Below are 26712 nucleotides of genomic sequence, written 5' to 3' on the forward strand. Positions count from 1 at the left end.
TGTGTGAGTTACAATATTTTGTAGTTTATCTAAAAGTCACATTCGACAGTAATCCATCTTTAAAGCAACCGATTACAACAAACTACTTAGAAACATGTCCAAAAAAGACTCACTGTCCACCAAACAACTGCATTCCCAGCAGAGCAAAGACCACGATGAAGAGGAAGAGCAGGAACAACAGACTGATGATGGACTTCATAGAGTTGAGTAGGGATACCACCAGGTTCCTCAAAGAGTTCCAGTACCTACACACAGAAGCACATGAATGCACAGCATTTATAAAATCTAATCAGTCTGAAACAGTCACACAGTCCCAGTGACTGACTTGGTAACTTTGAAGATCCGGAGAAGTCGCAGTGCTCTCAGGACACTGATACCAAATGAAGCACCAGGTTTGATCGCAGCCCAGACCACCTCAAAAATACTCCCAATAATGACCTACAAACACAAGCAAATAAATGCCACAGGCATACACATATATTGGGTAAAAACCACTGAGGCGACAAGTCATTTTCACATGCAGTGACAAAGTTCCCAGCAGTGCAGTATGCCTCACCCCAAAATCAAAACAGTTAAAAGAAGAGTGGAAGTAGCTCTGGGGTCCAAGGCCATACATTTTCATGGTCATCTCAGCCAGGAACAAGCCCAGAAACACAAACTCGGCCAGGTCTTTCCATGAAAATGAGCAAAAGCATACATTAGTATTATATCTGGTCTTTGTGGGATTTAAATACTTGAACCGAGTGTGAATTGGCCTGGAACTGATTTAATATACTTATGTTCTCTAAGCAATATTACACAAGATTTGCTTCAGCATAGACATGGTTCTAATATAAATACATATATAGTTCTGTCTCATCCACTTATGTACAAAAAAAACCTTGGTTGTATCCCTGCTTGATCAGTGCGAATTTCTCAGACATGATGTGCTACATTATGTTTCAGAATGAACCTTAATTAAAAAACCTTCCACCATGTCTGACTGACTTAGGGAGATGAAAAGCATTCTGGAATTTGCAATAAAAGACAAAATAAAAGAAATGTAAAAATCAAGAATTTACTGACTGGTTTCAGTCTGACCTGCTGAGATTGATTTTCTTTCAAGAGGCAAACTCATACAAGTTGATCTATATGGCATTTTTTTAATTCAAGAAACTAATCCAAAACAAAACACTTTTGACCTTAGAGGAAAAATATGCACTTGATCAGAATAATTGTTTGTTAGACTGACAAAATTATCGCCTTTTTTTTATCAATCAAAGCATTTCTTTCTAACAATTTTTAGTGAAAGCCAATTCATATGCATCATGTCATTAATACTATTCACCATTTAGAGCCAATTAAGGCACAATTTTTACTATTTGGCTGCTAATAGATAATGGTTTATTACTATTGAGTACGAGATTAATGGTTACATTCTGTGGTACACACTGAAAAAGTTTGTCACAATATTCAAACCATTATACAAATATAAGATCTAAAGATCTTCTAACAAGTTTGAACTATAGGAGTTTTATTTGTAGTTTGTTTTGAAAATATTCTGGTGATGAGAAAAGTATCCTTTTATAAACAATTTCACATAATGTGTGGTTAGTAGAGTCAATAGAATCTAACACCAGTCATTCAAAAAGACTTAACTGACTCATTAAACATGTTAGCTGCTACTCACATAATGCATACGTAAGCCACTCTGGCTGCTCATAGTGTACTATAGCTACACACAGAGTGTTGAGGCCAACAAGACATAATACAGTCCAATAAAATGTCTGGGATTTGACCAGGTGGCGGATAGTGAAGCGAATTCTCTTCTCCTTCCTCCTCAAGTAAGACGAGCTCTCATTCTTGCTCTTCGCACTCGCTCGTGCAAATGGTGACCCTGGGGGGGCAGTAGGAATGAAACACAAAGATGCCTATAAAGTTCACATGTCTCACACCAACCTAGCTGAGTCTTATCAGAACTGTAGAAAACTGTGATAGTTACTTTTCTGAATGACTCACTAATGTGCTTGAAGTTCATACTATCTAGCATAGTTCTGCAAAGAGGAAATTTCTACTTGTGCACCTCGATAACACCATCATATCGGACTTCTGCTGGGACACCTCGCAATGTGGTTCATGGTCTCGTGATGTAACCGCCTTTTACTCATGTTTTGATTTTATCTGAATATTGCTATGTGCATACTTCACTAAGTATGCACATAGTTAGTGAAGTATGCACATAGCAATATTATATATTGCTAGGTATATGTTGCATAGCAATATATGTTGCATTACTTTGTGTTCTTGTGTTTATGATCTAAAGCACTTTGAAATGCCTTGCTGAAATGTGCTATACAAATAAAATTTGATTGATTGATTGATTGATAGCATTCTTAGGGAAATATGCTCTTTCCTCTTTTGTATTTCATTACTTGTTGGAAACTGTGGAATACTTACTTACTGCTTAACCCAGAAAAGGAATTATAACAAACTTAGAATCCAGAGAATCACTATTTCGACCAATTCAATACTTTTTAGTATTGACTTACTAATAAATTACTAGTTTATTAGTTTTAGAAATCCTAGAGTACTTATTACTTTAGAGAAACTGTGGAGTACTTACTATTTGGATCAATATTGTACTTTTTAGATTATGTTTTGGTAAATCCTTGTACTAAGGATGTCAGTCCTCAACAAAGCTGTACAAGTTTGAGGTTATTTACTGCATATCTAATCCTTCTCTTTGTGTTCTCTTTAATGTAAAGCAATTGTTAAGCATACCACTAGTGCCACAGAATCTAAAGAAAGTACTGGAAGCCATAAAAATGTCTCAGAAAAGAAATGAGATCATTCAAATATATATTTTCACCTTTAAGGGATCTCATGTAAAAGTCCAGCAATATTCTAGGAGCATTCAATGTGACAGTAAAGTTTCATTTCTGTCTTTTATTCTCTATGGCATTCAGAAGATTATATATATTCTGCTCACCAACTGATGAAATGTCAGTGAAATGGTCCTCCCCTTCTTCTGCATTGATCAGGTCATTCTTATGCTTCTTTGGTCTTTTCAGCACTGCAAAAAATTTTTACCAAGTGATAATTTCCTGCTATGATATTTGATATGTCTCACTTACAAAGCTTTTTGCATGTTTTTTTCTCCTCATCCAATTAAAAAAAACTCTTTTCATTCATTTACTAACCATTGCAATATAATTACTATATGACTAAAGTAATTATACTTTAGCTCCTCCATTTTTAAATGAATGCTTTGGTCAGCTTTGTTGAATTTTGATTTGATGTGAGGCCTGTGCTGATGGCAGCCCTCACCAGAGTTGGGGTTATGTTTCCTTTTGTACCACGCTCCATCCAGAGACTTCTCCTCAGCGTTCTTGTCTTCCTCAGCCAGCATCACCTCTTCTGTAACACATTTACACTTCATACAGTTTTCAATAAAATACTTTCCTGTATACTGACTTTATTGTGTATCTGTGGCTGACTCCGTATGTGTGTGTGCATTTGTGAGTAACCAACCTGCTTTACAGATCCATTCCAAATAACCAGTCAGCTCTCTTTCAATTTGTTGCTGTCGACGAAGCTTCAGGAATTCTTGCCTCTTCTCCACACGCTCCCTTTCCTTTGCAAACTCTCTTTTGAAATTCCAGAAAATGAGAAAAAACACAGAAGAGAATGGTTATTAAATTTTGAAAAAAAAAATAAAATAAAATAAAACAAACAAACTATGGATCCTGGAGTTCTTAACTGTTGACAAAGAGGCCAGAAGTGAAGGCATTTAATGTCCTCCAACTGTTAGCAGCTGAACTGGTTGGGTTAAACAACAAGCTACACAACTCATGGAGATTTTTTTTCTCTTCATTCAGTTAGCACTGGCCTGTGGATTGACTTGTGAAGCGCAAACCAAATGAGCATTAGCTGACTTCAATTGTTGGATTTTTTTTTTGTCAAATTTAAATCTTTGACATCAAACTGGTTTTAATATTATATAAAGGTACCTGCACTTTTCCAATGAATGCAGTACCTTTAATTTATCAAAGAAAAACAGCCAATCCAATTCAACTTGGGTCAATGGGGGAGGTGTGACAGGATTTGGTTTCAAAATTATTTTTTGTAAGTTTCAATAAAGAGAAACAAATTATGATATATACATATTTTTTACTTTAATCAGCAGTGAACATAGGATGTTAAATTATCAATACTTATCAATAACTATCAATGATTTGACTTTAACTGTATGTTTTAGTACTTCAATCAGTGGTCAAAATAGAACTGACTTATTATTTGGCTTGCTTTTATCAATAAACAAAGGTATACGAAATTCATTAGTAGATTCAGTTGCTCAATGGGCCTTCACTGCACTGTCTTATCCTCCCAATGGTCAATATTGTTAAAGAAGTGTGATGACGTTTGAGAATAAAAAACTATTTGTATTCTTTTTGAGTTGTTTTGTTATATACAGACAATCCAGTGTAGGAATTGTACTTGAATTCTCCACAGAAGCACAACTAGTGGTCCCTTTCACACTGCAGCATGTGTTCATGAATATAAAAGTTTCTGTAGCTTTTAGGACAGTCTGTACCTTGCTCACTGAAAGGGGAAATTAAATCAGATTTCCCTCTGAATATGTTGTTAACGTTGTGAAACTGCGTCTATACTCTTTGGTCTTGTATACTCTTTGGTCTTCAAAACCCTGTTTTGGCTTTTTGAATAAATACAATGACAAAATGTGTTTTCTCATTCTTACTTGTCTCAGGTGTCTAATCTTAAATAGGATTTATTGTCATATTAGACTTCAGCTGATTTCTCTATGTGCCAGTGTTACACATGCTGCAAGTGCTGTGCCTTAATATTGTTTGAAAAAAAAAAAAACTGATGCAAAGTTCTGTCCACCTTTCTTTCTTCTTCATCAGTGTGTCTGACTAATAAACCTTAATGCTCCAAAATATGCCAGTAATAGCTGGACTAGATTTTGTTTTGGTGTCACCTTATAAAGTCGTCTCTGACAGTCTGAAATCTGCTCAGTTTAAAACCAAGAGGACATCAAAGGTATGAAGTGCAGCACCTTCAGCAGCCGAGACATCTGTGTTAGTGAGGTAACAACAAACTGAAACTACATGCAGGAAAACTAGAAGACTTGATGTCAAGATGAATAAACCACATAGTTCCAGCTTTATGTGTCTGTTCATAAACATACCTGAATCATACTTTCATAGAGATATGCTATCTTTTCATCTACTCTTTATTTTACTGTTCCAATTGTGTTAATTTTTATTTCTCAATTCCTACAGTGGAGAAAAGTTTTTCCAGTTCTGCTCACCTAACCTCCAGCCATTAGTGACTGAGCCTGGTTCTGTTGGAGGTTTATTTCTTCAAGTAGTTCTGTGAGTATTTTCTTCCCACTGTGTCCACATGCTTACTGAGGAACAAGGGTTGGTTTTCTTCGATAGGTAACTGATTGGGGATTTTATAGCTAACTGAAATTGATTGCATTATATTTCAATATGGAATAAGACAACATCACACTACAATTAAAGAATTTCACTGCAATAAACTGAACCGATTTGAACTCAATTTTGACCTGTATGGATTCTACATAAACAATCTTTGTCTTGAAGCTATATAAATAAAGAGACCGGAACTGAACTTACAATAGAAGTTGTGTATTTTCATGTTCAATGAAGAGGAATTGAACTGAAATATGAAGGCGATTATAGAGACAGGAGGAAATTGAAAAAAGTTCAAGATGGAGAAGACAGACTGAGAGACGGATCATGTAGAAGGGAAGAGAGAGAGGAAGCCAGTCCTCTCTAGTCAATCCCCGCTCTCTGATTGGTGCATCCAGGGGAAACCTCTATTCTGCATTGTAGTGGATTTCTGCCTCACTTTGTGTGTCTGTTTGTGTCTATGTGTGTGGGCCATTCTCAATCTAATTTTATGGGCACTATCTTCATGTGTGGATGCAGGAGTTTGTGTGTATTTCTAGGAAGATAGTTTCCAGTACCACACTCTTCCACTTCCTGACAGATATTCCTCAGAGTGAGCACATTGCACTGCCTTCACAACAAATGGGACACTTCAACACTTCCACTTACACACAGCCCACAATGTTTCCTTTCTCTGGCGCTATACTGACTGAAATGTCTGTTGTGCTGACACATAAGTGCATGTAAGGATAGAAATGGGAAAGGAATGTTACCATGGTAGAGGATCAGACCAGGACACAGAAGGTCTGGTCTGATGAGTCATGCTTTCTGTTACATCACATGAACAGCCTGGTCTGCTCACCTGCTTCCCCAGAGAAAGAAAACAGGTAACAACATGTGTCATGGTTTGCCGAACATTGGATTGCTCCGCACATATGACTGCTACTTTCATATGTACTCCTTATATATGTAAAAATATTTATATCACTCGCAATGGTTTCTTGTGCTATGTTCACACAAGCAGACACTGTAATACTCTTGTTAAGTTAATATAACCCCACAAATACTGAGTTTTACAGAACTCGAGCAGAGAGTTCCTATTCCTGGAAGCAGGAAACAATCATATTCACTGCTGCCCAGGAACTCAATATTTTTCACTGTGATAGAACTAGACTAATAAAATGTATATCATATCAAAAGATCAAGAATAAATCATATTGTTGCAATCATTTCATAAGGAGCGCTAAAAATGTTTCAGTTCAACTTTATCAGGCAGGTCACATATTTGAGAGCCGGATTCTACTGTCTTAAGGACCAGAACTGTAGAAAACGATACAAAACAACAAAAAGACAAAATAAGAAACTGATTAAGCCGTATGATTCATTTTTCACCAAGTATGCTTGAAATGTGTTTGTTCCAGTCCCAAGCATCAGTTTCATAAACTAAACATAGTTCTAATCTGTACAGACGTGGATGTGAGTGGAATTACATTTCCCATCAGTCCTTGGCCTGCACACACCATTGGGATTATAGCCTGGCAAATGTCCCTGAGGACCCTGGGGGTCTGAGGCCTCTGAAACCAGCATGTCTACGCTCCCACAGCCCTCGACCTATAAAGATCAGATCATGGCCTTTCAACAGAGACACGGCCCCTGCAGGGCTCAGTCGGACAGCATCGGTGACCTTCACGTCACCAGTTCAGTGTAAATCCTTCTGACAACGTCCACTGAGAGAACGGGAGATCTGAGCAACAACAGAGAAGAGGAGGCATGTGAAGACCAACTGCCTTCTGACAGTCTTTCTACCTGTTGATGAAGTACAATAAACAATATATGTCTGTATATCAAATGACTGAGTAAGAATAATTCAACCAGTTAAGTGTGTAAACATTTCCAAACTTTATTTTGAATTTTCCGATAACTACACTTTTGTTTTTCACACATTCAAGGACGGAGGAAGATGGACAAATCAGATCGTCTCGTCTCCCTCTTAGTCTCACTCTGTGTAAACAAAAGAGTGCATAAAACTGAACAGCAAAATATTTATATTTTATCTCTGTTGGGAGCAACTGAATTAACATAAATCTGCTCTTCACATTTCTATTAAAAGATTAATACGAACAATTTCAAATGTAACCAAGTGAAAAGCTCTTCTTTGTCTTTAAAGCAAGTCTCAGCAAAAAAAACAACAACAAAAAAAAACTAAATAAAAGAATGCTTAGACAGCAAAAATGCAATGCTTTTCAAACACTTGATCTAATTTATCAATGTGTTCCAAACCAGGTTATAAATTTAAAGTTTGAGTAATGGATTAAACTTTATCTGTTTTAACTTGTTTCCTGCATAACCCTGACAAAAGGAATTAATACAGATGATGTTGGACAACAGATTTTACATGTGACATTTTTGGATCTTAAAATACACTTAATCAGTATAATTTTTGTTTGATTTTAATGAGAGTTGAGTTTAATTCCCTGTTCATTAAATTGATGGCTTTAACTTCAAGTGTTCAGGACCTTTTCTTGGCAAAATTAAATTCAAACTGAAAATAATTAAGTGTTAAATTCTTCAAGTATTATAAACAGTTTTAGTTCTCTAAGAACTAAAATAAAATAATAGCTGTAATAGATAAAAGATGTTTCCTGCTAAAGAACACAAACCTGCTGAAGATTATGTTTGTAAAACATTATGTTCATATTGTTTAACGTTGATAAAACATTGCGTTTCATGAACATTATAAAATATCACTTTTATGTTACTTTTTATGAACAGTGTGAACTGTCCTGTTACATAGGACAGAATAAAAATGTAGATGTCTCATGTCTATGATGCTAGTGGTTCTAACGGTTCTGACAGTGTTATCTACCTTTGTTGATTTGATAAAGGAGGAGAATCACACTGAACAGCTCTGAACTACACTTTATGCAGTCAGACACAGGTCTCATAAAATAATCATTAAATTAACATTTCAATAAAGTATTAATATTTTACTGGTTCTGCCACATATGTGGAATTCACCTAAATTAGTAAGTGCAAGAAAAGTGTACACCCTGGAGGAGACAGTTATACATGTTGGATGTCAAAAAAGCTACAGAACAGAAACATTTCTAAGTGCAAAAGTTTCAGCTGCCATCACATTCTTTCCTGCTGTGTATGCTGTGATTTAGACATGTTACATGGGGCCTATCATGAGGCAACAAAGAAGATTTTGTGGAACATCAATTCCTATTTATTGAGGAAAATAGTTTGTCATGTTTATGTTGCTATACACACAAGTTAAAACAACAGTCTTCCAGTCCAAAATCCTTAGATGAGCTGATGAGCTCAAGTTTGAATGAATTGTGTGAAGATTGCCTTGCTTCATGGGATTTCTTTTAAAGGGGATTCAAATAAAATTGATTTTGATTGGTGTAAAGGTCAAGTAGTTTGACAAATGAAAAATGAGCAGTGCATGCAGTGAAAGGTTTGCACTGCTCATCCGCAGATGTTATTCTTGCAGACAGTGATGAGAAAAAGCAGAGAACATGTAACTAATGTGTTTTCAACTACCTCAGAAAAAGACAAGCATGCCTGGTTAAGAGATTTTTTGAAACCTGTTTGTATTGTACAGAAGAACCTTTAGGGCCCTCTGCTCAGTCTATACTCACCCTGACAGCACGCCCAGCACCAGGTTGAGCATGAAGAACGACCCAATGATGATGAGAGGGATGAAGTAGAGCCAGTTCCACATGTTCCCAGAGGCATCATTGGCCTGAACGCGAACACACAGACACAGAGGTTTAATGACTCATCCCTATCATTATACTTAGAACCATTTTCTATCTGTATTTACATATACATATATTAACTATCTTAAAACCATGATAGTCTATTTGTCTGTTGCTGGAAAGTCTCACACACAAAGAGAGTGGGTATTAGAAAGTTTATTTGACAAATCAAAGTTTTTGTTGCTCGAACCCAGGAGGAAGACATGGCGATGGAAACCAAGAGAATGACCCACTGTTTCTGAAGATTAGAGACGTCTTCCCCCCAGGGCCCAGACAATGGATAGGATGCAGAAGATGCAATAATAGGTAAGAACTAACTCCATGGGTGTGTCCAGCCATCATGCTGTTCAGCAGGAAGACGAATTCAAAGATTTGGTGAGAATTCTGTAAAAGTATCCGCCAACAAAAGCAATACACTTTCTGACATTGCTGGTTTAAGCACAAAACCCTTAGTCATGCCCTGAAGTCTGAAGGATGGAAAATACATGTGCTTGACTAAATCATAAATGACATAAAATATCAAAGCCTTAGTTTGATTTGCTGTCAGACAGAAGGGAAATCAGTATGTGTGCTTTTTATATAAAGTGTGTATCTGTCAAAGATATAAAGACTTTCCTGTAGAAACCTGCTAGGAAAATAGATACTGCAGGACCTGAACATCATTTATAAGCGAGTTAAGCAGGAAACAATCACTTAGTAATGTAGAACATAAAACACTCAAGCTTTTTTGGAGAGAGATTTCAGGACATGCATGCTATTGCTCTCAATAATGTATTAGACTGGGATTCATTATCCGCACATCGGTATTATTCAGATAAATCTTTGATAATCACTCCAGTTTCACTGTACATATTTACATCTCTTGAATTTAAAAAAGTAGTATCCTTGCATGTCATCCAACCTGATTTGCCAAAAATGCCATGCAGATAACACTGTTAAAGACGACATAGCCTGAGCTCTAAATAAAACGACCTGATGTGACCAGATGCAAGGACATCAAATCACACATCTGGATCTATTTATCTCCACACAGATGTTTTCTGTAGTAAAACTCACGTTGTACAGGATGTCCACCCATCCTTCCATGGTGATACACTGGAAAACAGTGAGAATGGCAAAGAGGATGTTGTCAAAGTTTGTGATCCCAAAGTTAGGTCCAAGCCAGTACTCTTCACAAATATTGTCTTTGCCACAAGTCCTTGCTGGGGGTTCAGGTCCACAAGGGAAATCTGCCACCTGCTCTTCTATAACCACAAACACACACACACATTTATACACAGTTAAACACACCAAAGAAAAAAAAATCCTGATTTTTATATTGGGTCTAAATTAAAGAAATTATTTGCAAATATCATGCAGCTTTGAGGCAGATCAACTTATGATGACTAAAAAGCTGTCAAATTCAAAAACCACAGATCATTTGGGATATTATCTGTCTTCAGGTCCCACAATTCACTAAATGTGACACACTGATATGCATAAGAAGTGTAGGGGTGCCTTTAAACAAACAAGCATTATAGCTGGAAAAGCTACAGATCAAAATATGTCAAGTAGAAAATCCATCACTTGAAACATTTCTCCTTCTAAAATGATATGTGTTCAAGAGGGTCATAAATTTAGATAAAACCCTATTTGTGTTGATCTTGCTTACTTGTTCCATTCTTGAAGCATGTTCGATGAAATTTGCCAATATAGAAGTCCAGCCCAATAATAGCAAACATGAGAATGGCGAAGAAAAGCAGCATTCCAATCTGGAGCAGTGGTACCATAGCTTTCATAATGGACTTCAACACCACTTGAAGGCCTAAGGACAAATGTGAGAAACACCTTAAAGCAAAGAACATTCAAAGCTTAAAAACACATTTAGGATATTTTGTGCTCTAATGTCAGAGAGATAAAAGCTAACCATAATAGGAAGCCGGCTAATACAAACTAGAAATATTCTGATTTACGTGTAGATATTTTTATTATTTGATGAAGTTTGCCATTTATAGCCTATCTATAAGGTGTTAAAAATTTAAATCAGAGGAAAAGCAGGAGGTGTAAGAGGCAACTACATGAATGAAGCATGAATAAAACATGCCGGTTCTGTGCAAGGATCTCTCCTGCTCATATTACAGGCTGAGACTTTCACTTTCAATTCCAGGTGATGGACAAAAGCTTATTAGAAATTGGCAAATAAACAAGAATTTTCAGTTTAGTAGTTAGGATTATAAGTTGGTTCATGGGTACAGCTGTAATATGTGATCTTTTGTAACAAAAGTAAGTGATTTTTGCTCAGCTGCAATAAGTATTTTCAAGGCAATGGAGGAGACACTTTGTGAAATGAGTTGGCCTTTTGTAGGATATAGGAAAGTGCTTTAGAGATTCCATCCAACCAGACAAAATCTTTTGTCAGCTGGCATCTCACCAGACTAAACTGTGTAAACTGATATGTGTTTTTATCATTTAATTTTTAAACCTGTCACTTACACCCAGATGGGATGGTTTGAAACTCTGCTAATTGCATTTATGAGTGCTTATGAATCCAATTAAAATAGACTGTTAAAAAATAATACATTGTGATTTCTGGATTTTTATTCTTATTTTCTTATTTTATTCTTATTGTCAGAAATTTCACAGTGGAAATTTCTGACCCCTCCATGATTTCTAAGTGGGAGAACTTAGAAATTATCTTCCTCAGTAAAATACTGACATCCATCTATCCATCCATCCATCCATCCATCCATCCATCCATCCATCCATCCATCCATCCATCCATCCATCCATCCATCCATCCATCCATCCATCCATCCATCCATCCATCCATCCATCCATCCATCCATCCATCCATCCATCCATTCATTTTCTATACACTCTTGTCCCTAGTGGGTTGGGAGGGGTGCTGGTCTCCAGCCAACGTTCCAGGCGAGAGGTGGGGTCACCCTGGACAGGTGACACGACCAATGCCCAGGAACACAGAGACAGACAGGACAAACAACCCACACACACACACTCACTCACACATTCACACCTAAGGAGAATTTAGAAAGAGATCAGTCATATATATATATATATATATATATATATATATATATATATATATATATATATATATATATATATATATATATATATATATATATATATATATATATATATATATATATATCTGTTTTTTTGGGGGGGGAACATATTACTGTAATGTTTCCTAAACAAGGTTACACCAATATCTCTGCATACAATGGTAAGCTGAAATCTTTATTAGTTGTTGTCATCATCAGCCTCAGTATTTGAAAACTTACTTGGAATTCCAGAGACGAGTTTGAGGGGCCGCAGGACTCTGACTGCTCTCAGTGTTCTCAGATCAAAATCAGCCCCTACAGTGGCCAGGATCCTACATACACAACAAACAGACATATTCACAACCAGATGTTTCATATTCCCCTGACTCCATTATAGTTCCCAAAATAAATGACTGACACATTAATATCACAAAGACTGTTATACATTTACACCAACCACTGCATCATAAATAACAATGAAAGAGAATAAATAATCACCACAACCACATAATCATTTTTTATGATATTTACAAAACCAAAAATGGGCATTTAAATTACAGGAGACTTTTAAAGACAACAGACATCAAGAATCATTTCACATAGCTCCATAGCTTACTGCCATCAACTACAGGCACGGTGACCTGAAGTTAAAGTTTCCACCTAATGTTGAAAAGGTGAGATAATCCTAGTAGATAGATCTGAGATTGCAAAGCAGAGCTTTAAGAATGTTTTATGCAGTGTCATTAGATGTAACATCTGGTCTGATCACTCTTACCTGATGTCTGGACATTGTTATGTCAAACTTTCTTTTATTTTAATCAATCAATCAATCAATCAATCAATCAATCAATCAATCAATCAAGTCATCAATTTTAGCTTTAAAGCACCCTTTGTGTTGGAGCTAGCTCGCTGGAAACACGTAATAAAGATTATATCTGAACTGGGTTTGAATCATCTGGGGTCACAGTCTGCAGGTGCAAATACCAGAGTTGTGAAGTAAACTGAAACATTTCTCCCATCTTTGTAAGAGGGCTGGTGGATATTAAAAGTGATGTACTTTAATCATTTCTTCACTTCCCTGGACTGGCCAGGGGAGTCATTGCTATATTGTTCGCTTAATTTCTTTAAAAATAACAATAATCAAAATGCATTTTGATTTGTTCTTGATTGACTCAGTGTTTCATTTTGGGTAAGACTTATTTATTTCCTTGACAACACCGATTGCCACAGATTCTCAGGAAACTATAACTGTACATTTTCTGATGTTTGCTCCAAAAAAGAGCAGTTACACTGATCTGTAAAAGAATGTAGCAGGACAGAAGGTGGAGCTGTTGAACCATGTCAAATTGGAGACCTTGGGAATCCAGTGTGTAAAGGGTTGTGTGTATGAACCATTTCTTGGCCTTCATTAATATATTCAGATTTTGACTTTATTTAGAGGTATGCCATTGTTCAGACCACAGGACCCCTCTTTTCCTTTTGTTTGTTTTGAACAAAACAACACACACATCAGAACTCACCACACCGTTCATACATTAATTTGTGAGCAACTGTGTCAGCAGTCATAAGACATAACATTTGCTCTTTGCTTTTATATGTTTTCAATGAATAATGTTATATGATGTGGCAAGCTGTGGCAGTGAGTGATGTCATAGTTTTGCAAACTATATTAAGAAAGTGTGAATGTGATCACCTCTAGTTTACACACACAGGCGTAAATGAGAGGTTTTCAGGGAAGAAAAAGAGTTAGAACATTGAATCTTGGGATAAGCAGAGCCACCATCCGACCTCTCAGTTTGGTTATTATTTCAGCTAATCCACAGATGATGCCACCACACAGGTTCTGCACACCAAGGCGTTTGAACATTCCACGGTTCTGTTCTTTGACTGCTCTTCAGCTTGTAGCACTAAAGGCTGAAAAATTGTTTTGGACCAACAAAGCCAACATGTTCTATTTGTTTCACTCAATAGGTGGCAGTATAACCCTTTTTAATTACTCCTTGAACTTATAATTAATGTTTTCTCATCAGACTGATGTTGCATAATAATATTACTCCATAGAGCCGTTTCTTCAACACTATAACACAGACTGCTGGCCATGGGAGTTTGTCGCACAGTGTGATTGTGTTGGTGCAACACAAGGCAGACTGCTGGAGCAGCAGGGTAGAGAACGATGCGTTATGGACCAAACCAGACGGACAGCAAAAGGAGCAAGAGAAGGAACAAAACAGAGAGATACTTAGGGAGGGGAATCCAAGGCAGAGACCATTTAGAGTGTTGCCATGGAAACAGAGGAGGGTAATCTCATTAGAAACTAACAGCCACAGGAGAAACACAGGAGAAGAGGGAGAACACAATACTTTCTCACAAATATCCCTTCAGTAGAGGTGGGTAGTAACTGAAGAACTCAAGGCTGGTAGGAGTAGTTTTACTTGTACTTTAGTCATATTATTTGGATGTAATGCTTCTCTTACTGGGATACAATTTCAGGCTGCTTAGTGAAGCTCCAGTGGATTCACTAAATGAAGGTCAAGCACATTTTGATAAAAAATGTTGCAAACAGAAACACGCCTATAGTTTATATTCAAATCTTGTTTGCACACAAGTTTCTTTGTTTTAACATGATTTTTCTGAGCCTGCTGTGCTTTATGCAGGCACAGTGGATTTATTATAAATATTGTCTAACATGGTTCTTCTGAATTAAACAGTTATTTTGTAATAATGCCATTTTATTCATTTTTTAACACTAGAATTTGCACATTATTCTGGCTTGTGGTTACCGGTATATCATTTTCACAAATTTAATCGGTTGTTAACAACAACCAGTCAGTCAGTACTTGAGTATCCTTTTAACATTTTCTATTGCTCTAACTTGAACTATTTTCCGTATAACTGTTTTGTACTTATGAGAAAATATACATTGAAGTAATTGGAATTGGAAATGTTGATGGTGTTGTATCATAAGTAAAACGCCATCAACATGAACAGAAATCTTAATCATTTTTACACTTAGCTATTATAACGGTTTCAGATGTGACTTAATGTTGTGTGTCCTGGATAAAGGAAGACAAACTAAGGTTCTCTGTTTCATGTTGCTAAACATGGAGCTGCTAAATCTCATTGTGTGCTTCTCAGACCACTGAGCAGGCGGAAACTGTTAGAAACACTGGATGGGACGAAACAATTCTTTCTATGACACACTCACTTAGGTCCAAGTATCTGGGATCGGTAAAGATAAAGATTATGGGTGGATCTGATGAGACTTGTCTATTTAATTAGTTTGTTTTCAAAAGCCATCCTAGTTCCAAGATTCCTGCCTCCAATGCTGCAGAAAGTCTCAGCTTATTGCATGAGTAATTATCACTACAGAAGGCAGAAGAATAGCTAAGCAAGTGCAGCAGAAGCAGTCAAAGTGCTGGAAGTCATGCTAAAGCTAACAGATCTTTGATATAGCAACACAATCAGAGGTGTTTTTACACCAAAAGATTTCCAAGAAAAAGCTGTGCAAGCAAAACCGAGCATTAAAAGCATTGGTGTTTTAGGTATAAAAGGGCGAGCTGGGTCAACTTTTGATCATTTTGATTGTTGAAAAATAATTCAAAAAAATAAACAAATAAGCAAAAAATACCAACATTAATCAATATCAATCATGCCCTCTGTGTTTCTGTTATTTCTAAAGTTAAGGGAATGGAGCCTTTTCTCTTGTCTTCACTGCCACTGAAATTTTGAAACAGGCTGTTTTATAAACACAATCAAAACATTTACTTGTTTCCAAAAAATGGATGTGTGTTTTTTGGGGCGTTGTTTTTCTCTAATTGTGGCCCTTTAATCATTTGACCCCTCAGTTTTATCCTTGATTACTCCCTCACATTTATAAGCAAAATTCCTCTTAAATAGTGACTGTCTAAAAGATTAAAAGGTTAAAAAAAATTCCAAAACCAGCACTCCAGAACTCCACAGGAAAGTATTATTCACAAATAAAGAAAACGTGGAGCCTTACACAGACTGCACAGTAAGAGTACTCCTCAAGTACACTGACAACTCCATAATTCAGGAAGTGTCAAAAGAACCCACAATGACATACTAAGTTCAGCTATCATACAGTAAGGTAAGAGCACACTTAACATATTACATAAATCCAAAAAAAAAAAAAAAACAGTCGCCAACATTTATAAACTGGGTGTGGTGTTCAGCAAAAGTGCATATGAAATGCTGGTTCATAGACACAGCTCTCTCAGCTTTGCAGTCACAAGCTGCATTTTCCTACATGCCAGCTTTTGATTCCCCCCATAAAGTTTAAGCAAGGAAGAGTGCAAGTATTCATTATTATTAACGGAAAGCAACACAACTGCCTCAAGCCCTGCAGAGTCCAATTTCCCCACCCCCATCCACCACCAGCTAAAACACAGCTCACAGGTCATTTAACTCCTGTAAGAGGAGAAGAAGAATCTTGAACTAAGGTCATTAATCAGCAGACTCATATACAAGGAACATAAATTCAAGAACACAAAGCTCTTTCTTTTGCCTTCATCTCAGTCTGGAGCTCCTGACTTTTCTGCTCAAGGTTGGGACTGATCTATGAATGATGCCTAAACTTCCCATTACACAAAAGTGAAATTCCCCACATTATTCTGCTTTTCTATGCATTTTATTAGGACAAAATTAAGTATGACATGTGCTGGCAACAACCCAAGTAACCCACGTCTACAAAGAAATCATAGTCGATACATGTTCTCTGCAGTTTGAAGTTCATCAGTTTTTTTTTTGTTTTTTTTACTTCTGATTAAATCCTTCTGATGTCTATTTCCTGCAACCTGATTGTCTGTCCTTATGTTACCTTGCACATGGTTTCAGCATGGTTTTATTCTTGCCTGTATTGTCCAGATCCTTCCATGTCTTTGTGAGCCTGTTTGAGTTAAGGATCCAATGATCCAAAGAGAACAGTAGGCTCATTTGATGATCAGTTCATCATCAAATGAGCCTATGGTTCTCTTCTTCCTCAACAAAATGCTCTGACCAAAGGAAGGATCCAACAGCCCAGAAAATGGATTTAACAGCATTCCTTGTAGAACGGTGTGGAAATCCTTCTGTGTCCACTGCTGCTAGAAGAAATGGAGAACGTCACTCCTCTTCACCACAAAATCCCATGCTGAACTGGTTCAGTATGGGCCACCTGTAACACTGCTGTGGTCATATGGGGTCTGGCTGTCGTCTCCACAGCACCCTCCTCTCCCCAGAGCCTTAAAGCCTAGGTTTTGCCTCAACCCTCTAGAGATGAAGCAGCCGACAGCCCAATTAAAACTGTAAAACAACCATCTCAGCCCAAGCAAAATGTTTCACTGTGGCTCTAACTGACTTCCAGAGCAACTCAATTCAGTTCAGTTTATTTGTATAGTGCTAATTCACAAGAAATGTCAAGGCACTTTATGAAAAATAAAAATAAAATAAAAAAATTCCAGTGGACCCTGAGTGATAAAACACCACAGCATCCTCAAATAAGTATCCAAAGTCGTTAAAGTTTCCAAGGAAACCCAACCAATTGCATTGACTCATTGACTTCCATCATTCACTGCTCTGGCACAAACAGATAGTGAAAATGTCTGTGTTATGTCATTGACTTTACAGCAATCATGTAGCGTATAACAATAGTGGAGAGGAAAAACTCACCTTTAACAGGAAGAAACCTCCAGCAGAACAAGAACTGAACTCAGTACAAGAGCACCTTCACATATATTTCTTCTTATACTGTTGTACAATGAGATCTTTTTCCATGTGTCCTCTCTGCAAAGTACAGCTTCAGAACCAGGAATAGCACAGTAGCTCAATGAGTGGAGTAGTTGAAATGCAACAGAAGGTTGTGGGTTTGATTCCCTCTGATGTGCCCCACTGCAATGCACTTAGTATCAATTTAGCTACCTATTGGTCTATGCATGCCCATGAGTGTGTGTGAATGTGTAACTATAGTGCTTTAAGTGGTCAGTCTGACTAGAAAAGTGCTACATAAATTCAATCCATTTTCAATTTAAATGAGCAAGTGATAAACTACTCAATAGGGGATCAATAAATGATTGGGAAATTTCTTCAGTTAAAATGCTATTATAGTCATAGAAAAAGATCTTTGGGACAGAAAAGGGTTCACTTTGGTCACCAGTAAAACACATACTATAAGAACATGATCAAAAACACAATTATTTGTAAGTTAGTTAATGTGCTTTTTTTTTTTTTCTTTTTTTTTTTGACCATTAAGGACATATAGCGAACAAAATCTTCACATATAGAACGCAAACAAAATAATCCAGATGATATTTGAACTGTACAACATAATATCTTAGTTGTGCCTTCTGTAATACACAGATGTTTTATGAAATTTAAAGTTCACTATACTTTTATTCAAACCCATTAGATGAACTTAGAATTTGTCAGGAGGATCAATGCAGTACTTAACATAATGTTTATGTATGAATCTGGACTGGTGTGTGTTGCTGGACATTTGTAAGTTACTTAAAGTTAGTAAATCTAATTAACTGTAGCTGATCAATGACACAAGAGAGTTACAAAATAAAGAAGATTCCCTCTTTATCAAGCTATGTTTTAAATCAGTCAAAACAATGAATCCATCAGCCACTCTACATGGAGTTGATTTTCAGGGGTCTATTATACCGAGCATGCATGCAGTGACAGTATGCAGTGACAGAGAGAAAAAACTCCCCTTTAACAGGAAGAAACCTCCTGCAGAACCAGAACCTGGTTCAGTGGCAAGTCATGTAACGCGTCACACAACTTGTCAGGAGTCATATGACAAGTTACAAGGTTATATTGAAAGTCTCCAACATTTTCAACTGAAACTCACAGTGTGAGGACTATTGAACTGAACCAGAAAATATGACGATGTAAAACAAAGATCCTCCATTAGATTCTTGCGCAGCCTGATATTAGGAATGTTTATTTTTTGATTTGTTAGTGAATTGACAGGAAAGTAGACAATGAGAGGGAGAGGGAAGACATGCAGTAAAGGTCATGAGAGCAGAACTCCAACCTGTGACATCCGAGTTGAGGACAAAGTCTCCATATGCAGGTGGTGCTTTTCCTTTGCATTGTTGCTGTAACTCAGAGTGAACTTTATTTAATCATACATAATTATACATATAGAAAATTATATGTACTAGATATAAAACATGTATAACTCTGAAAATTCCACACAAATTTTCTGGCAATTGTTGTAGATTCTTAACATTAACAATAATTAACTGACATGGTTGTCTTCAACCCTTTGGTTTCTAATATGAAAACAGTATGAAGCTGAGGGTAGTGATCTGAAGCTAATTTTTAATAATATTGCACACACACTTGGACAAATGGTAAAGTAGGTGTTCTTTATTGCTAAATTTGAAACTTAGCAACTTATAACACAAACTGGTCTACCTGTCACTTCTAAAGAACTCAGTACTTAGTGAGCTATTGTTGTTCTCTAATTGCCATGAGGCTTGAAATAGTGATTTGTTAATGTTGGTATGTGTATTGATGCATGTTTCAGTGTATATGAATGTGGAGCTCTTGACAGTCTCCATGAGGATCAGCTCCCTCCCCTGACCACACTGCAGAAGCTATCAGTGTAGTGCAGCCCTGATAAGATGTCCAGACCGCTGCTGTAATGGCCTCCATCCACAGCCCAGCCCTTCAATTATGGTTATCATATGAGTCTGCTGAACACCAATTCAATAAAGGCCTGCTTGGGCTGCTCCCAATATCACACACATACACACAAACACATGCACGCACGCATATAGCCACACATTTTCTCCCACAGTTCATAAATACTACAGTTCAGAAAATTTCCCTGGAACTCTCATATTGCATTGTGTATTGAGAATTGCATATAATAAATATTGATAAATTTTGCATTCTTTGGAATTTTTACATAAAACAAGATTGTTTGAGATCAGAAAAAACTAAAGCAGCTGTTAATCTAACAACTGCCACTGACTTTGGTTCTGTCTACCTGAAGAGACTCATCCTAAAACATAATGCAACTTTGGAAGGAGTTGGGCAAACTTTCTGATTATGTTTTAGGATTGTTCTTGGCTTTGTAAGACGAAGGAAAATCATAATGCCAGAGTTTATGAAGGAAAGGAACCTAGAATCTCAGCTGATACAGATTTGGATATACCCTGAAACTGTGTCGAAAATAACCAGAATCAGTTGGCTTCGCGTTTGGCTACCTCTGACCAGTGACTGTTTCAGAAACTAAAAGAACGTAGAAAGGTGCACACTGTCTTGATTTGGCTGTTGAGGTCCATCTGCTGGTGTGATGCCCAACAAAGACAGAAAACAGAGTAGACCATAAAGAGGAAGCATTTGCAGCCAGATAAAATGTTTTTACGCTGAGGAATAACAACCTTTTAAAGATAAAACTAAACAGAGTAACTGTCTGTAAGCTGGGCACTAGGTCGGGACAACTAGTTGAGAATCTGCTTTGTGGAGGGTTAAGTAATGTGGAGCTCAGTTCTATGGGAACTAACCATTCTATTGTTTTCTCAAGCCTGCCTAAACAATTTCATATAGCCATCACTTCCAGGCATTTCCCACGCAAAAGTTAATTGCATTTAAGAGGAAACAGTTTTCTGCAGAAGCATGTCGGCAGCTACTTTTACTAAGGAAGGGAATCTTGATCACAGCAAAGTTGCTCCATTTCACCCATTTAAAGATTCAGTTCATTCTGCCAAGGAATATAAAAGATGCTTGTAGTTAGTCAAGCTAATTTCTAATATTATCATAAATTGAGAGATTACAGGTAGAAATGCAGACTGGTTGTTGAAGGATTTAATAAAAGAAAAAGAAGAACAAAAATTTGCCACAGAACCCCATGGAGACACAGCGAGTCAGAGTATCAAAACACAAGAATCCAGGAAATAAAGACCAGTATACAAACTATAGGGAGATAACAGGAGGAAGAGTAGACGTATTTAAGTACTGGGACAGTGAATATGGAACAATGGACCTGGGATGATGAGTTAAGGGGTTGCAGGCTGAAGAGAGAGAGGAAGAGGCACAGGGGGCGAGGGAGAGTACACAACCGGGGAGTAGAAAATAAATCTAACACTGAAGAACTAAGAAACATAATTAAACGAGAGAAACACGGGAGAACTAGACACAAGAAAGAAAAATAATAAATTGCAAACCCTAAGAAACAACTGAACTAAAGTAAAACAGAAATATTACTGATTTAATCAAAGAAAATGAGCTACGGAGTACAGAAAACCCAAAACCAAACTCAAAGAACCCTGAAAAACATAATCTTCTGAAGACATTTTAAAATAAAAACTCTGGTATATTCTTGAATCTTTTTTTTCCAGTCACATAGCGATATTTTATATCATAATCAAGCAAATAACAAACATGCCTTAAAACAAATTTGTCTTCGTAATTGATGCATTGAAATTGGGCCTCTGTCTCGTGAAGAAGCTCCTGCTCTTTCTGACAGTCTGCCTTCATTGCAACAGTTTTATAAGCATTGAACTGAGAACTGAGCAGACATTATTGTGAATCCTGTGTGTTTCTAACATTGTTCCACCAGGTGTTTGCTAGTTGAAGCTAATGCTAGTCTGAGGAGCTCCGTGGGGAAGAGGCAGAGGAGGAAGGCTCAGCTGGAGACTGCAGCTCTGAGGAGGAGCTTTGTGGAAAAGGCAGTGCTTGGTGAGATTAAATGTTTCTGTTGCTTGTGGCGATTAAAAATACATAAAAAATCAAGGAAACACTCCAGGTATGATTTTGATGAGGGAATAACATAAAATTATATAAAGCTGAAAATAGTTCTTATCACATAACACTGTCCCTTGAAGACTCATTCTTCTTGCTGTGCATTTGGAAGAATTTTTATACTTTTTATTTTTAGACATTTGTTAGGTTGACTACCCACTCTCAGTTTGGTAATCAGCAACAAGAACAAGGTTATTTGCAACTGGGAGAAGTTGCTTCTATATTTTTGTCTTTGACCAAATTAAAAGATGCTGCTGCTCCCTGTGCCTTCCACATGTCTGTAGAAGTCATGTGAAGAGATAGTAAATAAAGTAAACAATTACTAATTATTCAAGGGATAAAGGCTGCTTACAATAACTGAACAGACGATGCAGCTAAAACGTCTTAGAAAATTAGTAGGGGGTTTTCTATTTGCACACAGCAGACATCATGGGTTAGTAAAGAAAGAGAAAATATTGTGATTTGGCTCACTGTCATATTTTCTACCCAGCACTACAACTTTGAGTTATGTCTTACCTTAAAAATTTTGTTGTACAAGCTGCACATTGGTGCAGTTGGTAGCATCGTTGCCTGGCAACGAGAAGGTTCGGAGTTTAGATCAGTATGGAGTCTTTCTGCGGGGAGCTCACATATTCTTCCCCTGCATGTGTGGGTTCTCTCTGGGTACTCTGGGTACTCAAGCTTTTTGCCACAGTCCAAAAAGCTTGATTGGTTGGTCTTAATAAACTTGCATGGATTTTGTTGTACAGTCAGACACATTTTAAGATTGAACAGAAAATATTAAAAAATCTACTTTTTATAATTATTTAAGGAGTATTGTTAGATCAGACCTTTACAAGATTTGAAATAATACAAGTCAGAAAACAGAATGTGCAGCATGCTATTCTAAAAGAATATTTAGTTGATGCAAAGTTGAATATAAACACTAAACAATTTTAAATGCTAAACATTATCAAGGTCAAACTCTATAATGTTGTACATTATCAGTGGACTCTCTCTATAGTTTCTTCTTCTACTAAGTGCTGAATTCAGGTAGATTTAAAATCAGCTTGTATGAACTCCGTATGGCCGCAGTCTGACCATCTGCTGGCTGTCTAGTTACAGAATTTCATTCTCATTTGCACTTTTACTTTGTTTAAATGTTCTACTGGGAAAGAGCACCGACATCATTCTGCATTTCATTTACAATGAAACACGGTTGTATTAGCGAGGGAATCTACTACCCGCGATCAGGATAGACTGAGGCTTTCAAACAGGTTGGATCCTAATAAGCTTTTGGACAAACAGTGGTCCTGCTTCACTCCTGTGTTTACAGTTGTTAAAATGTCACAATTTATCAAGACAAAAATGCAAAACAAAACATTCAACAGCTATTTGTTGTTAATAAGTTTAATCTTTGATTAGAGAGATGAAAGTCTTCATTTGTGCACATGTCCATAAGTGATGTACATGGATGATTTGCACGTTCATTCATTTTTCCTCATTTCATATTCAGAGGTGTTTCAACCAGAACTTGAACATTGTGATTATCTTTTGGGAAATGCTGGTTATTTCCTTCTTGGTTGACTGAAAATATTTGTCAGCCTAAAATATGAATAATTTTGGGCTTAACCATAGAACAAACCATTCCATCAGCTACAGAAGCATTTATGTCTGCAGGTCAATGTTTTAACAGCCATCCATTTGGACATATAGTGTGTTATAAGGTTCTGCCAAATGGATGATAGCCAGCTGTTTGTGGTCGATCTGCAGGGAAAAGTGAATGTGTGCCCCTTTGAACTCAAAGGCCAAATGCATTTTGCTCTCTTTTATTGTAATAATGCAGATTAAAGATTGGTGAGTACTGAATGTCTCAAAAGAGACAGACATGGTGAGCCAGATGGGCAGAGTTGAATCAAGAGGCTCAGTGCTGACCGCCCTCAAAAGCCAGTATGCTACTTTCATTATTTATTCATAAAGAAGCTGCTTCCCTGTTGTCGTTATTTTAATAAAGTATATCACAAACATTTCAATCAGACCTCCAGACCTGTGAAAAACAGTTTCTTCAAACAGAAACATAACTGCTTCTACATGACTGCAGAAGCAGACATTATTGTGAATCTTGTGTGTTTCTAGCATTTTCCAGCAAGTGCCTCCCTTTGTGTTCAGCTAGTGGAAATGAAAACTCAGTTGACTTGCAGTAGGAGGAGCAGAAGGTGTAATGAGGTGTTTGGGAATTGGCCTGCTGCTCTGCAGCGAGGCTCTTAGTACAAACCCAGGATAGTCCATATAAATCCAAAAGCATCATGTAAGAAAAACTGAGCAATTCCCCGCTGAGTCCAGCTGTCTCTCTGGGACTTTTTACAGCATAACAGTATCCTATGTCACTGCCCCCTCCCCTCCACACACACACACACACACACACCAACGCCACAGCCCTTTCTGCTCTGTCTCTCCTCACACACAACACTACTCCTGCAGTTTTCTCATCCAGCCCCAGGGGAGGAAGTTTGTTTACAACACTGAAAGCACGAGTAAGCTTTACTTACTTAAAGATTAAAGATTAAATATTGTTAGTAAAAATAGAACATGGCATGATTTATTTCTAGGATTTCTTACCAGAAAAATAAAGAATGAGTAAAACATATTTGTCAGTGTCTACATCATGGAATAAAAGCCAGTATAGTCTATTTATTATCTTACTTGATTGGGAAGCAAACAAAGCAACAAAAAACAGTTAGCATGAAACTGCACATGTGGTTTAAATATTTTTGAAGCTGTATGTGGAGTTTAAACGTAGAATCAAGGAAATGAATCCAATACATGTAGAAATACATTTCAAAGAGACGCATCAAGGGAACAGACAAGAAGGTCTTGAACAGCAGTGATTGTGTGCAGAAAATCTACTCCAGCACCACAGAAAATTTATATTAATAATATTAGCCTTTAAAGAAGTAAAAATGAGTGGGCAAATAGTTGCATAAAAACAATGAAAGAAAAAAGAGATGACAATTTATAAAATAAGATATCTAAGTTCAAACTGTATTTATTTATTGATTTACTTATTAATTTATTTCTCGTTATAATAATGTGTGCCACTCCTAAATCACAAAGGCAGACAGACATATTGGGTAGGTTATTGAAGCTGTCTGCATGTCGGTAACATATCGGGACTGTTAGATGAGCTCAGAGCTCCTGGCAGCTGAGATTCTAAAACCCACATAGATGCAACAAGGTGATGACGGATGAGACAGACGAATGAGGAAAATTTGATTTTATCAAAATCAATAACATTACTGGAAACTTCAGAAATAATATGGGAGATATTATGTTTTCATAATATTTTGCTGCCCCAGTAATTCTTTCAGCAACAGTGTAGCAATAACAAAAATAAAATGAACCATTATGGAAAATAATGTAGATATTACTATGCATTACTATGTGCATATTATTATGCACATCGTTATAACAATGTTAATCCTCGTGGATTGATTGCACTGGGTCTCTCGGCAAGAAGGTTCTATGTGCAGAATAGTGACTAAACACAGTTCTAGTGTTTCCTGCAACGTTTGCAGGAAGCAGAGACTTGAACCCTGAATGCTACTTAATAACTGACAGGAATTCTCAATAACACAACATTGTTTCCTCTGAAAAATGTCAGGAATCATCATAAACTTGGAAACATATGCATCATGATCATTTCTGCGATATGAGCACAGTGTTTCCTCTGGAGGGCTGAACATCTAATGCAGATAATACCATCTTTTTCAGACCGGAAGAAAACATCCTTTCATCTGGAACAGCTTGGCTTTACCAATCATTACAAAGGCAACACACACCCATACACAGAGCGAAGCTGCCCCTCCCGTTGTTAACCACTGCTGCCCATCAGCACTGTCAGTTACCAGCTGTGGAAGCCATTAGGCCAGTGCTACTTACCCTGTTAGGACCACCACAAAGTCCATTACATTCCAGCCATTACGTAGGTAGGAGCCTTTGTGAAAAGCAAAACCCAAAGCAATAATCTTGATGCCTGCCTCAAAGCAAAATATTCCAATAAAGTAGGGCTCTGTGTCATCCTGGAATAGAAACAAGGAGAATTGGAGTTAGTAAACTACAGATGTTATCTTTAACAAGAGCACATTCTAGAATCAGTTTATCTTCCACTTTCAGTAGCACAAAACTCATCAGAACATGTGCTACAGTTAGAAAAATGAAACATAGCGCATTGACATAGTCCCAGTATTTCAGAACTTCTCACAATGTTTGGGTGTCAAAGTGCTGCACTAAATATCAAAAACATTCAGTTTGGGTTTTTCATGGCCTGCTAAAAACCAACCCCTGTTTCCTCCAGTTGAGGTTTTAAATCTTATCCAATTGCTAACATTTGCGTATCATATGCGAAATCCACTATTCTGATGCTAGATGCTTATCAGAAACTGCCTGTGTTGTAAACAACAGCCCTCCACTGCTAAGAGAGAAGAGCCGGTCTGAATGAGGCGGCTGTTGATGTTAGATCAATGTTTGGAAACGTGGCCAACATGGACTGAACGACTTCAGTCACTTCTTCTGCTGCCACTGCCAAAACTACAAGTCGACTACAATTCTAGAACAGCACAGAACATTGACATTATCTTCCCAACTTCTTCTGCTTGCTGATTGGATCTGTAGAAAATCTTCAGATCCAATCTGGTGGAAACAGGAAGAACTGGTTCTGAGTAGCACCAGAACCAGTTTGTGGGAAACCTC

The 26712-nt window shown here is 37.1% G+C and overlaps 1 protein-coding gene and 1 long non-coding RNA gene across 2 annotated transcripts in view; one reads left to right on the plus strand and one right to left on the minus strand.

The window, feature by feature from the left end:
- cacna1ba (calcium channel, voltage-dependent, N type, alpha 1B subunit, a) overlaps positions 1-26712 on the minus strand; it is an 86721-nt gene that overhangs the window by 49188 nt on the left and 10821 nt on the right. Inside the window, exons 3-14 of the mRNA XM_055020477.1 lie at positions 25903-26042; positions 12469-12560; positions 10836-10988; positions 10241-10428; positions 9065-9168; positions 3511-3626; positions 3307-3396; positions 2969-3052; positions 1670-1876; positions 557-669; positions 326-438; positions 114-245 (exon numbers count right to left, since the gene is read on the minus strand). Coding sequence (XP_054876452.1) covers positions 114-245; positions 326-438; positions 557-669; positions 1670-1876; positions 2969-3052; positions 3307-3396; positions 3511-3626; positions 9065-9168; positions 10241-10428; positions 10836-10988; positions 12469-12560; positions 25903-26042 — 1532 coding nt within the window. The remainder of the gene's footprint in view (positions 1-113; positions 246-325; positions 439-556; positions 670-1669; positions 1877-2968; positions 3053-3306; positions 3397-3510; positions 3627-9064; positions 9169-10240; positions 10429-10835; positions 10989-12468; positions 12561-25902; positions 26043-26712) is intronic.
- Positions 14553-26712, plus strand: part of LOC129351575 (uncharacterized) — a 31286-nt gene continuing 19126 nt past the window's right edge. Inside the window, exons 1-2 of the long non-coding RNA XR_008604752.1 lie at positions 14553-14615; positions 21803-21921. This is a non-coding gene — a long non-coding RNA (uncharacterized LOC129351575). The remainder of the gene's footprint in view (positions 14616-21802; positions 21922-26712) is intronic.

Source organism: Poeciliopsis prolifica, unplaced genomic scaffold (genome assembly GCF_027474105.1).
Source record: "Poeciliopsis prolifica strain line A6 unplaced genomic scaffold, Auburn_PproV2 SCAFFOLD068, whole genome shotgun sequence".
Classification (NCBI taxonomy): Eukaryota; Metazoa; Chordata; class Actinopteri; order Cyprinodontiformes; family Poeciliidae; genus Poeciliopsis; species Poeciliopsis prolifica.